The sequence below is a fragment of the Lepeophtheirus salmonis genome, chromosome 4 (assembly GCF_016086655.4).
Source record: "Lepeophtheirus salmonis chromosome 4, UVic_Lsal_1.4, whole genome shotgun sequence".
In the NCBI taxonomy this organism is placed as follows: Eukaryota; Metazoa; Arthropoda; class Copepoda; order Siphonostomatoida; family Caligidae; genus Lepeophtheirus; species Lepeophtheirus salmonis.
Genome location: NC_052134.2, coordinates 13162696 through 13179117, shown reverse-complemented (window position 1 = coordinate 13179117; position 16422 = coordinate 13162696). Strand labels below are relative to the sequence as shown.

The 16422-nt window shown below is 32.1% G+C and overlaps 1 protein-coding gene across 1 annotated transcript in view; it reads right to left on the bottom strand.

Annotated features, from left to right (window-relative positions):
- Window positions 1–1022: 1022 nt before the first annotated feature.
- LOC121116756 (uncharacterized) overlaps window positions 1023–16422 on the bottom strand; it is a 32564-nt gene continuing 17164 nt past the window's right edge. The window contains exon 3 of the mRNA XM_040711042.2: window positions 1023–1301. Within this exon, the coding sequence (XP_040566976.1) occupies window positions 1104–1301 (198 nt within the window). The 3' untranslated portion in view covers window positions 1023–1103. The remainder of the gene's footprint in view (window positions 1302–16422) is intronic.

Here is a 16422-nt window from a genome sequence, read left to right as displayed (position 1 = left end):
AGTTTTAATTGTGCAGGTCACTGGTCAAGGAATATTTTCATGTTATTAACGATACGTTTAATTTAAGAATCAATATTTATAAATGCCTTGTATCGATCGATCAAATGATCAACTAAAGTGGTGGAACACTGAAGGAAGGTAAGAATTTGCTAACTTATTTAAGTAATCCATTAGGTATTTATCAATACCCGCAACTTCAGTCCCTAGTGAGAAGGCCTTCTCATCTGCTGGGGAAATAGTTTCTCAGAAGAGAAACAAGATTAAATACGATGTAGCAGAGATGCTCATTAAACCTCATGGTAACCTCGATAATATAGAATTAAAGTGTAGATAATTCAATAATTATCAGAACTTATGCATCAACTTTTGAAATAACTTAATTTGTATGTCACTAAACCTGCAGCAGTGGTATTAAATGAAATATACATATATATTCCTTTAATAAGCAACTTAATCAAACTTAACTCGACTTCAATCATCGAAATCGCGAATTTTAACTCGAACCCAAATATAGTCATAATAATTGCTATTCCTATATATGATGTATCAAATATTCAACAAAACATGCCCATATAATACCAAGTGATCCATTAAAATCTGAACAATTTGAATTTTAAACTTCAAAAAGATATAGTTTATTATTTAACAATAGAATTTTAAGAAACAAATTATATAAAGATGTGTGCTTGAACTCTTTTAATCATTAATGTAGCCGCCCTTCGCGGCATTGATTTGTTCCAAGCGGCAGCGAAAAGCCTGGCACCTACAGCGGATATAGTCCTCAGTCATCCCGTCCCTGTGTTGGCTGACTGTGGATTTGAGGGCATCGGTATCCTGATGAACGACACTGCAGCCCTTCCGCTCGACATGCACCCAATATGTGTAGCCGAGGAGGTTGGAATCAGGGCTGTAAGGGGGTGGCAAAAGTGTCAAAAGACTAATTCAAAAAATCTTGTATCGGAGAAAGCTCTTCAATTAACTAACTAAAGTGCATCATTAATATTAACTGGAAGCACTTCAAATCACTATTTTAATCAACAATTTATTTCTGTATGAATATAATTTTTTTAATAAATAAATTCATGATTCATGATGTTTGTGTTTCAGGATCTTTCGTACGATGAAAAGCCAAAGGTGTGTCCTCCAAAGGATGCAAAGGTTCCAAATGCGATTTTTCCTATAGTTCTTAGAACAAATATGATGCCGACTAAAAGTGCGATGAGGCATACTACGCTTAGAGCAATCATTTGAAATACACCACTATCGTCATCTGGAGGTCGATATCGAGCCAAAAGTGCAGTCTGTAACGAAATAAGAGTTTTATTATATTAAATGTATACCATTAAAACTACAATTATATATACTAATAAGTAATAATCATTATATCATAATTGATTACCTCGTGGGGTGTAATCTTTACTACATTTGAATGTGAATAAGCTGCATTATAATTATAAATTTCATAATGATGGAATAACGTATTGAAAACTGATAAAAAATATTACTATTCCATAGTGTTGGATCGGTCTAACAAAACTAAAAAGACTGCAGAGCTATGAGTCCGGTCCTAATATAATTTGTGAGTCCTAGAACCGGTCCTTATCCATCTTTAATGTTATGAAAGCGGAAATGACGAAGTTACTATCCATATTATTTGAGCTGTTTAACATAACCTCTTTCAAAAGACAAGATATATGAAGTTTAAACTAGTATGTGTGTGGCTAGAACTTACTATTGTTCGTTCTAGCCATCATTTATTTTCTTCGTTTTTAAAATTTTATATCATTTAGTACTAGCTATAAATGAAGAATATGTATAAAGATAGCTAAGACCAAAAGACTGAACGACCAACCTATCGGCCCTTAGGCACGTCGTTACTTTTATTGTATCTCGCAATCTTTCTTCCAAACACAAACAAAAAAAAAGACCCGAAATTATTTGGTAGTGATTTGCCAAATAATTAAATCATTCCAACTGTTATTTATTTCTTAAGTATTGCCAGACTTATCAATGTCATATGATTTCTCCATAATTAAAAAGAATTTTTTTTTGTAAAATAAAAAAATATATATATCTAGATTTATAGGCTCTGGAGGGCAAGTTTGCTTTTTTGCTAATAAGTTGATTTTTTTCATAAGACACGATCAATTCCCCGTGTCTCATTTTTTTTTTAAATATAGGTTGTAGATTCGAAAATGCACCAAAAAATATTTAAAAAGAAAAAAATATAATAAATGTATGAACGGAAAAAGGAAGAACGTATATTGAATACGAATTAAAGAAGAGAATTAGCAAGTTTGTCTTAGCATGTATCTTCAATATGGTTGAAGGAGAAATCTAATTCCAATTATTATGTTGTCGGTTAACAAGTTTTACTAAATTCTGGAGTTATTTAAAGTATTAATAAAATATATAGCACGTGTACGTCCTGATAAGTTCATAATATTACAATCCTACAAAGTACTTATTGATACTGTATTATAATATTATCAGAAAAGCGTATCTATATATTTGTATTTGTATATGAGAAGATCGGACCGATAAAATAGAAATACTTAAGGGGGGAGGAAGACTCATTTGGTAATCAGTCCGAGGACTGATCCAACATTAATATTCCATATATACTAAAATTAATTCAAACAAATCTTCAGGCATGATTTTATTTTTACCAGCAGACGTAACTTTATTCAGAAACAAATAATTTTATTTTTCGACAAAACCAAAAGCTTAGTACATCACGTAAAACAAATTTTTAAACATAGGAAACAAGACAAAAAAAAAAAGGTCCATCGAAATATATAACTTTTCAGGCTATTAAAAATTCATCTCCATCAATTGTTGCTCCAACATTATCGAGCAGTTCATAAGTTTATCTTAAAAGCCTACAGCTTTAAAAGAGATGGTCTGTAACATTCAGGGATTGATATACTTTTTCTGAAGCATGACTTACCACTTTAATATAACCAAATCATTTATGCGATTAAATTGAGTTGACTGTAAAAGAGAGACCATAGTTTAACACACAAGTTAGGACCAAAAAGTAATACTCATCTCACTATTTAGTTTACTTTAGTCGTAATTAGTTCATTCTATATTTTTTCTATAGTATTCTTATGTGGGTGTATTTGATTTATGTGTATACAATACATTTATGTAGAATTAATGAAACTGAAAGACCAATGATTTAACAAAACAGTTTCTCCTTAAGAATCGTCATTCTACCAAGGAACTTTCATTACAAAATGTATTATTACATATACAGCAATAAACCATTTAGAATGGGTTTCGCAATTGTATTGTATTTTTGAGCAAAAAAACAACTATTTTATATAAAACCGTAAATTTTAAGAATTCTTCTCGCTGCATTTGAGTATGTATCTTTGCATTTAAAAAAAAAAGAAGGTTATAAGGGTTAGAGAAGAAAATATACAGAGAATAAGACGCAGGATGTGTGACTATAACTTTAAAGTTGAGCAAACGACAGTTCAACTTGAACAATTTGTCTTCTCTAACCTTATAATCTCCTTTTAAAAAGTGTGAAAAGCTAGATACATAAAAACAATCAGCGAGAATAATTCTTCATTTTTTCTTTTATATGAAGCAAAAGAGTTAAGAATTACATTTTAATTTCTTTATGTCCAGGAGGACGCCAGATAAATCTACTCTAGTCGAAATTATTTCCTCATAAATTGAGAGAAGAGGGACTTGATCCGTGGATGAGTTAAGATATAAAGCAATATATATTTAAATATAAGGGCTATGCGCATCGATTATATGTTTAATTATATCATTTAAGCAATTATAACTGTCTTTAAACATGACATTATATGAAGCCAAGTACAGGAACATTCTGATTCCGTGAGTATCTTCAAATATGTATTTTTTCTTTTACAAAGACCTTATTATACTTCATAGAACAAAGAGATATACTTTAAAGAACAAAAAAAAAAAGAACAAAAAAAGAAGAGATTTTGAAAGGTAAATAGATGAAAAAAAAGAAAAAAAAGAGAGAAGTATTCATAATTAAAAGTTAACCTTAATAAGCTTTAGCATATAAATTACTACTAATACTTAGTGTTGTGTTGTGTCGGACATTATTTACGACTAAAGACTCCAGTTTAGTTTCGGTACAGTTCAATCCTAAAACTGATAAAGTTCGGTCCTTGATGATGTCACTCAACTTTATTTCTCCATTTTTATAAATCAGTTGTAGTACAAACAGTCCGAAAGACCCATTTCAAGACATGACCTGACGGAATAAATAAGGAAAGACACGTTCCTAATGATGTTTTACATTTAATACATGTTCATGAGTAGGTAATACTATTTGAAAATAAGAGAATCTTTCCCTTTTCTACCAAAATCAGTTGGTAATTAGAAAGGACCAATAGGGCAACTCTTCCTCCCAGTAGCGTAACTAGACCTACATATACTCAAGGAGAGGGCCAGGAGCACGTGAATAGCATAAACATATGTATTTATTCTTCAATTTTTTTAAGGACCTTTTTTTTTTAAAATAACACCCCAAAAAGGGTGCAACTTTATTTAACAATTAACACGATTTTTTAAAATGGATTTTCTCTAAACTAATCATTCGATTTTAATAAAAATATATGGCAAATGAAAGGCAAATACAATACAATATAATCGCCTTTGGCATCAATAACGGCCTCAACTCGAAAAATGGGAGCAGTTCTTGATGGCAGTCTCCTTTGACAGATTTCCTCCCGGATCAGTTCGGATTTTGTATTGCAAGAATATATGTTATTGTGTTGCTGAACTGCGCTTCACACAAAAGAATACATGGTGTTGAGGTCCGGTGAGGTTGAAGGCCAAGCACTGGGTTATAATAATCTTTCTGATTTCATTTTGTGATCAAGTACGCTTTGCTATTGATTCATAATCACCTCCAGACTCTTCCCGTTCCTTCCTAATTCTCTAAACAAAGGAACTGTCCAGTTTTAAGAAGTTTGCTATCTCAACATTGTCTCGTCCGGGGTGGAACGCAAGAAGGGCACTCTGCCTTTTACACGATTGTGGAATAAATACTTCGTTCATCGATGCCATTTTTAAAAAATGACGCCAAACACTTCTGGTTAGCCACCAAAACAACGCACAACGTCATCTTTGCGCAAACACTCAAAGTTTGTTGTTAAGCGACCTCCTCACGTTGTATTATTTAAAAAAAAAATATAAACAACTGTGTTATTATAACATCGCTCACAAGTAACATGTCTGGGGCAAATTCAAAGCTAAGCAAATGTAAAGCACAAATAATTTAGGATATACTCCCAATTCTGCAGTTTTAGTAGAATAAAATTTAAATTATATTTATATTTCGGTTGCGGAGTGAACACGGTTCTTAGTGCCAAAGCCAGTTCTTCCCAACTATTATTAAATAATTGTTGTGAATTCACTTAAAGAGCTCTCAAATTCAATGAGTCAATTTTTAGAACACTGATTAGGGGGGAAATAAGTACAAACATCGACAACTCTAAAAAAATAGTTTTTCTAAATACACAAAAATCCAATGTATTGTTTTTTTAACTGTTTTCCATTAAATTGAATGGGTTAACTCTTATACATTACAAAGCAGCTGACTCTACGTATTATGAAGTCAATAAGGCTATTACATATGATTTTTATACTAATTAATATAAATCAAGGACTTCGATTCACTGTATATTGTGTACATATGATATCCATAGTTTAAGTAATATATAAATAACTAATATAATTAACAGTTGCTAATAAGAACAATACAGAAGGCTAACTAACATATGGTGTTTTTTTTCAAATGTTTCCTCTCCTTTTAGTCAGTCAAGGTTACAAGTGGATACAGAAGCTTGACTTACAATCAACGTTAAAAAAAAAAGGTTAATGTATAGATAGAGCCTGCTTGATGTACAAGAATAGCCACAAGGGCGCCCTCATTCCAATTAAAACCTGACAGGATCTCAAATTTTAAACACTAAAAGTAATTCGAATTTCTATCAAAAAAATTCAAATTACTCCGTGGTTTCATTTTCTTGTGATTTAAACTTTGCTTTGAGCTTGGATTTTTCACTACCTCCGCAACGAAGTACAGAGTGGTCCATTAAAATCTTTTATTTCATTGCTGGTGTAAAAAAGTGACCTCTCCAATCTCAAAAAGTTCTTTCCACCCAGAAGTTCAGTTCCGTGTGAAACCTCGAGATCCCTTGCATAAGCCCTTATGTACTTGAGGGATTAGCCTGGGCTGTTTTTTTAACTCCCCCATGTCCAGTTTGGCCTGATTGACATAGTCCTTCTTCCTCTCCAACATTTCTGCCTTGCTGACGGCGTTGATGGTGGTCCTTGAGGTGTACAATCTCTTGTAGTGCACGATTGAAAATTCGTCGATTACGGCTCAAGTGCCCTTTTCTTAACTTGTACGCAAGCTAAAAAGCTTAAGTTTATTATATTTTGTAACTGATTTAATGTATCGGAATATGAATTAATTTCAATCACTCAACTTTGATTGATTATTGAATTAGTAAGTGCTAAGATTTCAATGGACTATCCGGTAGAACGGAGGATATGTTTTTGCCCATGTTCGTTTGTTTTTTTAGTTGCCAATGATTACGACAAAAGTTACCCTTCGATTTTAATCAAATTTGGTACGAAGATTATATATGGTCACAGTAACAGTCCATTAAATTTTGAGAGGTCAAGGTAACTCAAAACTTAAAATGTATAATCAACCATAACTTTAGAAAAAATCAAGATCAATAACTCAATTGGATTTGAGGAGGAGGTTTTGCGCTCTACGGAGTACCAATTCTAGTTCACATTTCATAATGTTTCCATTCATAATTATCATTTAAAATCCTACAGAGTTTTGTCACGATACTAGCGCCGTGCATCTGAAAACAAGCAGTGCCGGACGTTAAATAGTCTTCTCTATCTAGAGCTGACAAAAAAAGTAGAGAGTATACTTCCAGGAGATAAGATTTTGTTTCATAACAGAGAGATTAAAAAACAAGAGAGTTTACGTGTATTTAATTGATTTATAATAATTATCTACACAAAATCAAAACCATTTAAAAAATAATCCATTAATCCCCTATTTAATGAATATATATATATAAGTGCCTGCATAGATAACGTAATAGGCTAAGGTTTTACTCTATTAAGGAAATATCCCAATATTCTCATAAATAAGCAAAGAACCGAGGCAAGAATGTGAAACCCCCCACGTTCAAATGTATATTTTGAATCTTAATAACATTGGAGATTATGTATTTGAATTGTTCTTATTGGACATACATAGTACATGGTTGGAGAGGCAATTAAGATTAAGGGAATGATAGAAACTGGCACGTATACATACATTGCCTGTATGATATCCCGCTGAATAGACTTTCCATTTTTGGTATAGCTATGTATGAACAGTTTGAGATAATATGAACATGGAGGGAGTAGTTAAAGATATACCTATATAGGTACACAGTCAAATACTTAACAAGAAATAGAGTTTTTTTAAAATATCTTTGAGTGAGTGAACGCATCCAATAATAAATATATTTCTGTTTAACATTAAACCAATGAATACTCTATACTGTGAACACGCACTCAATTTTTCTATTCTTTTTCTGTGACTATCTAAGGACGATTTTTCAAAGAGTACCATAGTCAATTCCTAAGATAAAATAACTGATATACAAGATGAAAGTGACTTGGGATATATCAGTGTACAGGCATATTGTTCACCTAAACTCAATCGGATGATACTTCAATTATTAATATCAAGGATTTGAACAACTTGTTATCACAGTAGTCATTCCTCACAGTCAACTGATTAGTTGCATATATGAAAAAACATAATGAATGAAAAATATAAAACTTATAGAATCTAAGTTTGATATTAAAAAAAAAAATCAGCACTAGAAATTAAGGAATAATAAAAAAAAGGTCATATTTTTAATTGTTTAATTGACAGTTTTTGTAGTCCAAAATTATAGATCGGTACAATAAAGTATCTTATTTGGGATAAACGAAAAACAAAAGTATATTTAGTAATAATTTATTTAATATTTGGTATCAAAAAATGAAATTTGAGTAGTAAAAATGAAGAGAAACGTCTAAATAAATGAGCGTTATACGTGGTACCAAAAGAGAATATTTATTTTTTAGCAGCATGCTTTGAACAAAAATACTCATCATTGGAGGCAAGTTCGAGAAAGATTGTCAACATATTGTGTCAAAGTATTTGTTTTATCAATAATACTTAATTCAATAAAACTCCTGGTACTGGATTCAAGTCGATAATTTTAAAGAAACAGCATCAAAATTTGCATTTTTTCGACATTTTACAGATTTTCAAATCAAAACCCGTCCATGAAGAACCATTATTTTGGACGTTTGATGATTATTTTCTTGTTTAGAGGAATAAAATGCAAAATATCCGGTGATACCAAATTACCAACTCTTGTCATTTTGGTACAGTCTAGTATATATCGTGCTCCCTGATGTATATTATATATATATTTTTGATCTAAAAAATAATAATGTAGTCGTATAAAAAAAAATATTGCTCGCGTATGCATATACAAGGTGCTCCAGATAAATTGGTAAAATCGTTAAAGGCTTATTATGAACGAACTAGATGGGGTAGAAGCATAATTTAAGCAGGCCCGGAAGAACTCTTGCAGATCAAGCTTCATGTAAAGTTCTACTAAGGAGATACTGTCTCAATCATCTCAAAATGACATTAAGAAAAACGGAGTTGAGATGAGGAACGACATTCATAGGATCAAACTGTTGGAATTGATTCAGAGTAATAAAGAGGAAGATTTGGAAATTGGGATATAATTTCATCTTTTCCAATGCTTTTCGGATGTAAAACCAAGTTCACAAATCCCAGACTATTTTGAAGATTCCTAATTTTGGGGCGATACAGCTTGAATCCAAATTTTTCTTAATACCCATCAATAAGAAACAGATGAAAATGTCGTTTTATTATGTTTCCAGATCCAGTTTACAAACTTTCGGACTTTGTTCCTCTCTAGCCTTTACGGCAACCGCTGCAATACAATTCTTACTTAAATAAATCAAACACCTCATTTTAAGTTAAAATATCACACTTCCAACTTGATGCTATGTTACTCATTATAATTTATATAATATTGTTATTGTATTTTGAATCTCTTTGAGTCATCGAGGGAGAAGAGGTTGGTAGAGTCTTTCTATTCATAGCTGTTAATATATTATTACTAGAACCAATAATAAATAATAAGTTCTAGCCACAAAATCCCTACTTTAAACTTCAGGTAGCTTGTCCTTTTGAAAGAGGTTATGTTGAACATTTGAAAAAGCTTCGTAATAACGCAATTTCATATGTTGTAGTTACTTTTCTTCAAATTGTCAGGGTTACTACCATGTTGATTTTCGAATTCTTTTTTAAAATGCCAAAAATACACACAATTATCATCAGTAGGTATGTCCCCCACCAAATAAAAGGTAACAACCAGTGTGAATGCATAGGCCACTGAGTCACATCTGATGAGAAGCTCTCGCCTAATTTGTATTCATGACTTGAGCTGTTCTTTTATGCATCTCAAGTCCCTATTGAAAACTAAAATTATAAAGAAATTGACAGTAGGATTTTACATCTTAAAAATATTATATATTACTTTACTTGAGGAGTAGTTACGAGTAACTACAAACGTACTTAGTAGAAGAGATAATACTTTTAACTTGGATCTATGCAATGAAGAAGAAAAAGATAAATAAAATATTTAGCAAAAAAGATTAGCTTATTTTAAAAAATCTCAGGTTTTTGTTGCAGCTAAAAATAGAATAAAGTACAGGGCCGTTCAGATAAATCACGACCATTTTTAACTACATCCTAAACAATAACGAAAGCTTTTAACTCGGTTATTTCAATTTCAAATTAAGAGGTTAAACGTTAGCTAGTTCCGCAACTTTTAATTCAAAACAAGTATTTACGAGGGAGGAGACTCCGATAAACCCTCTTTCAAAAAGCGTTAAATAATCCAAGAAACAGTCTCCAGACCCATAAATACTGGCCTCTTAATGACCTTGGAGGACTAAAAAAATATCATATGAATAATCTTGGTTAGTTTATACGTCTACTTGCTACATATCAGACTCATCTGTTGGACTGTATTGAATTCCATGTGTGAAAAAACAAAAATCAGACAGGCATACATCATTCACCTCCACTACACCAAAACGAAATCGCTTGAACCACTCTTGTTCAACACAAACGAAAAGAGTATGAGCCTTGTATACATCACAAATTTTCTTGGTCGCTTTCGACGCGTTTTTCCCTTTGAGATAGTAAAATGTAAGATATTGCGAATTTCTTCCTTTGAGACCTCCATACTCGCCGCACGATAATTCAAGACTGGAATGGCTAAACGCAATATTGTCCAAAAGCGTGTGTAGTATAAAGTCACACTTATACAGCTCCATATTGTATGATTCGATGTGACCAATGAAGAACAAGATGTACTTAGTTAAAAAAGGGCGGGAAATACAAAATTACTTTTTCTGCAACCTAAACGTTCGACGCTATATTGAAACATCTGCAAATATTTATTTAATACGATTGCATTGTTATTTTTTAGATCAAAATATGTTAATGATATACAATTGAGTCCAAAAGTATTCGTACCCTTTCAATATTAGCCATATCTATATCGGAAATCTTTAAGAAGCGTTTTAAATATTCTTTTTAGTATTATTTTTGATAATAATTACTATTTATTGGCTAAAAATATTAACTTATTAAATAAGATATTTTTATATGCCTCGAAAACAAGTTTGGCTTGTTTCAAAATCCCCATCCAAAAAGGTAAAAGTAACAAACTGTTTTTTTTATCACGGTGAAGTTTGGAAAGATTAAGAGACTTCTATAAAGTATTCGAGAAATAAAAAAATGAACTAACGTCTGAGGTGTAAAAGTATGATGAGCCAATTTCAGGCTGCAGTTTCATTCAATACTCAACATCACCAAGTGTACAGTGAGGACATCCACCAGGTTATAGTCAATTGCCATAATCAAGCTGGCAAATACAAAGACATTTCAACCTTTCTTCTTTCCCAAAAAATCCTCTCTCCAAAGCATCATCACTAAATTCAAAAGAACTGGCCATGTCAAGAATCTTCTTGGACATGATATGAAGTCGAAGCAAGGGTTGAACTTGGGTTGTAGGATCAAATGTGAAGAGGATTTCGCACAATAAAGAGCTCCGGAGTTGATTAACAATGAAGATTCCACTCCTCAAGAGTGGGCACTTAAAGGCCAGGTTGAAGTATGCCAATGCCCACAAAAATAATGAACTCGACTTCTGGCAGACTGCACTATGTTCAGATGAGACAAAGGTGGAGTTGTTTAGCCACCACAACCACCATTGTCACATTCGACGACAGAAGGCCCAAGCCTTCAACCCCTAAAACACTATTCCAGCAGTGAAACAAACACAGTGGTAGAAATATCCTGATTTGGGCTTGCTTCGCTGACAATGGAACAGGAGAACTTCACAAAATTGATGGCACCATGGAAAAGGAAGACTACATCGAGACTCTTGAAATGCCTCTGCATCAATCAGCAAAGATGCTTAAGATTGGAAGTAATTGGTGGTTCCATCATGACAATGACCAAAAGCACACATTTAAAAAAGTTCAAGAATAGTTCAATAGAAATAAGGTTAGGGTCATAGAGTAGCCAGCCCAAAATCAATCTTGACCTAAACCCTATTGAGAATCTATAGACTAGATTGAAAAAAAAAACAGTGTGGAAAAGACATCCAATAACTCTAGATGATATTTGGATATTCTGTCAAGAAGAGTGGGCCAAAAAAGATTCCAGTATTTGCATCAATTTGGTAAGTACTTATCCCAAGCGTATTCAACATTTGAAGAAAGCCTAATAATTTACTCCGAAAAATGAATAAATAATTAAATTTTTTTTTTTAGTGAAGAGTACTTTTTGATTGAAAAGGGAAATTCTAAATGAGTTCGTAGATCCAGTATTAACATTTAATTATGTTTCCTTGGCGTTTTTGTGAAGATACGAATAGTTTAAGCTCAATTGTACATCAGGGAGCACTATATAGTGCACCCTGTGACTGTTTTTCATACATTTAAATATGCATACAGATTAACTTTGCTTCATCAATAACAATAATATATAACAAAAGGGGATGGGGGATCACTTTACGATGGATCGTTTTTACCTTCTTTAAGGACTGAACTGGACCACAGTCCTAAATGAAGACCAACACAGCACCAGCCTCAAGTTGATGGACTCACATATCAAAATTAAGGACTTGAGTCCCCACTTCTGATATGTTAAATACGTCTTACGTGGCCATAAGGATATACAAGCTCAGGGCTACACTCTAGATTTGATAACAGGATGGGGGCGGAGTACTACTGTTAAGTCCATTACAGGAGATATATAATTTTTTTTTTGTCTGTCATTTATGAGATTTTAACTTCCTTTATGCCTGTTTTTTTTTTAAACAATATAATATTCCAACATTCATAATAAATATATACAAAGGAATCCCATGCCTCTTGTTTGTATTTCATATGACCATCCCAATGAGTAATAATAAACAAAATGGTTTTTTTTTTTCAAAAGACATGCAATGAAAAACAATCCTACAAAAAAGGGCCCACCAACAATAAGTAATAAGTAAGATGCAGGGTCATTCAGATGATTACTATTAATAGTATTACTCATAATAATAATAAGATATTATAAACTGGATCAAGTTCCAGTTCTTTTGCAACAATTCCCTGCTCAGTACCGTTTGCATATTTATCAATTAACAACCTTTAATAGAACTGAGAAGAGGGAAGGCAATAGAGCAAATTGTATACATTCTAATCCTGTCCGTTAATTACATATATAGATTTTTATTAGAAACAACAGACTATCCAACGAAGAATACATAAATATTGTATGTTAGAGTAGAATACGCAAACCGGTACCCAAAAATCAGGAAGATCCTTGACTTTGAATGCTAAATTCTAACAAATTAAATTATGTATATCTATAAGACTTTTATAAGTATATATTAAAGAGTTGAGTGATGAGTCATTAGTAAGGTCATACTTATGACGTCATACTCTAAGACAATACAATTACATAAACGTACAACCAAGCAAAGACCCTCTAGGGATACGTACAGGCTTTCTGAAAGTGGAGGGGTCAATAACAACTCATTACAGTCAACTCCGGATATAATAACAAGGATACTAAATTTATACTACATTAAATACTTCACACGGAAGAAATGTAAAGTAAAAATCCGCATAAAGACAACTTTTTGATATTAACTTTTCCTTTTTATATTATAGGTACAAATAGTAAGTTGGGCCCAACATAGGTATTCGTTATGTATGTTTATTTTTAAATTCATTTTACTTTGCTCTGCAATCAATTCCTATACATATTATCATGAGTGCCCTCCGAAAAACACTTTCCCTTAAAGATTTGCTACAAATCCTCGATGATCTGTTAAAAACAGGATCTAATCAAACACTGGTTACCTCAAGATGGGAAAATTTCAAAATTATTCAAAAATTGCGTTTGTTTATATACTTTGAATATTAAAAAAATCAGGATGTGCTCAATTTTTCATCTGACAAATAGGAGTTTCCTTTATCCGGATAAGACTGTATTTATTTACTATTTATGATAAATAGATATGTACAAAGTATATCCTAGAAATCTGGAATGTAAGGTTCCGTTCAAATGTTTCCAAATTAAACATAAGTAAGTAAGTTATTTGACTAATTGTAATAAGTAATTAATATTTAAGAGGCAGGAAGATTAGACCCAATTTAAATATGATTCATATCCAATGCATTCGATTGGTTGTTTTTTGTATGCGCGTACAACCACAAATATTTTACTTAATTCATAATATTATTACAATCCAACAGCACACTGTATCGTGGTCCCTTCTGGAGAAAAAACAGATCCTCTCCTCAAGAGTCTTGCCGTAAATACTACCAAGAGAACGAGTGCGGGTAATTACCCTATACTTAACCAGTATAGAGAATATTCCATCAAACTACTCTCTAGCCTATTTAATAACTGTGTAGCCGAGATCTTCATGTTCTCTTGTGCAATATTTCTATCTATTCGGTCCAAAAACACCAAATTACTTTCCCCCCATAACCCACCTCAAGCATCCTTTTTCGAATTCTCTAATAAAACTGGTATTTATTAATTAGAAGTACGTAATCTAATCATTTATTTATATATAATTTAACAACTTCTCCAATCTCTAAAATATGCATTACTTCTAACAATTGGTAATATTATTAAATTAATCATAATGAATTTCGAATAAATTTCACGGAACCTTACATTGTATGTTTATTAAATATTCTACATATAAGAAAATTAAAAGTTCAAGTAAAAAAATCACTCAAAATCGAACTTTTTTTGACGGCAAATCTTTTTAAGTTGTAACATAAGGTTGATTCTTTAGTTTTAGCTCTAATATAATACAATTGAAAATAATATGCAAAATATTTATATGCTTCCAAATAAATCCCTTCATTTTACTTGATTTTTGTATAATGAGACCCATTTTGTGGGAACTGTATGTAAAATAACTTAATAAATATTATATTATTCGAATGCTGGAATGTTTTTATTCATTGTTATTTCCTTTAACTTTTTATGTATATAGATATTTCCTTTCAAAGTATGCCTCTGAATCGACATTATATTCTAAAAACATGATTTAAAAAAAAAGACTTTAAAGGCCAAACCTACAGCGGATGAAAATTTTAAAGATCATGTTCGTGTTCAAAGGGAAAAATAACATTAACAAATATGGGTAGGTGGGCATTCTAAGAGCTGAATTTTGAGGCACAGTGTAATATAGAGATCAACACTTTTCCCGTTTTCCGCCACTTGGACTGTGTTTCCGCCTTGTTTCAAGAAAAACTTTAAATATGGCGTATTTTCTCTTTGCTGATGTCCACCATCTTTCGTATTCTGATAGCACTAATGCAACGCGAAATGAACATAACTAAAACCATCTATTGGATAAATAATGGACTTCTTTTCAATACACCTATTAATATACACGACAATTTACTTATATGTGATGACAGACTAACAAATGAATTAGTCACGGAACCTTTACGCCCATGGTCCTATACAAAAATATTTTAAATTCCCATTAAGTAGGATGCATTCATAAATTATAATAAGAGCTTTAATTAAAATCCTTCGTCATAAAATATAAAACACATAAAAGGGTATATCATGCAGAGTGGTTTTTTACACACAGTGATGCATGCACTCCTAAGTCAAGTCGCGAGATACATGTATATATATATTATATATTCTCGTAGAATTCATTTGACCAATATTTAGCCACATAATTAAGGATATCAAATACATATTTACTGAGATGTTTGAATAAGAGTATATGTAATCAATTCAACATATCTTCTACCGTTTGATGGCGATAAGAATGAACTCATTTGTTTATGGGTAATCCCTATAATATTCCGATTAGTACCTATATCCCTAACAAATAAAACAACATAAACACGTTTCTATGAAAGCGAATGAATAACTTCAAATAGAGGAATATATGTGAAATATAATAATGCATAAATTGCAGTTAAAAAAGTGAAGATATTCGGATTCCTTTCGGCTTGTTTTTAGGGGATGTGAAAATGAAATAAGTGTCATTCAATCCGACGTCTGATCATATAGAAATCGTTATTTTCTCATTCTAAAATTTCTTTTTTGATTATCGGGTGGTCCATTGTAATCTGAACACTTTAATTTAATAATTAATGAGGGTTGGGTGATTGTTACAAGATAAATTGAAAAACCATTGAAGTTTTTGGTGCATTTAAGGCCAACCTACGTCGGTTGATGGTCACAGAGGATTTCCTGCCTGCTCCTGGAGAGTCTCTGAGGTCCTCCCCGACCTTCAACCACATGGAGACATTGTAAATCGTCTTCCTTGGGCCCAGTCTTCTCCCAGATGACCTTCTGTGACAATCCCTTGTGGAAGAACAATCTTCTTCTCGTACTGCGTGCTCATAGTGGCGACTAGAACAAAGTTTTTCTTAGAAATCGAAAGCTAATTATGTGTTCTACAACATTGGTCTTAGGAATATTGTAAAAAATAAATCACTCTTAACCTCTCAAAATTTGCATCATAGGGATGAGTAAATAAAAACGGTTGGCCAGGTATAAGTAATAGAATTAAGTAGTAATTAAATGTTGAAGTATCCTGCATTTTAAGTAGAGATGGGATTTGCGTAAGAGTTCGGGGAGAAGGCAAGAGCCAGACATATGGTATTACCGAATAGATACCCTTGTACAAGGATTCCTTCTTTAATTATATGTAATATTTTTGGCAAGATACTAATACGCATTGG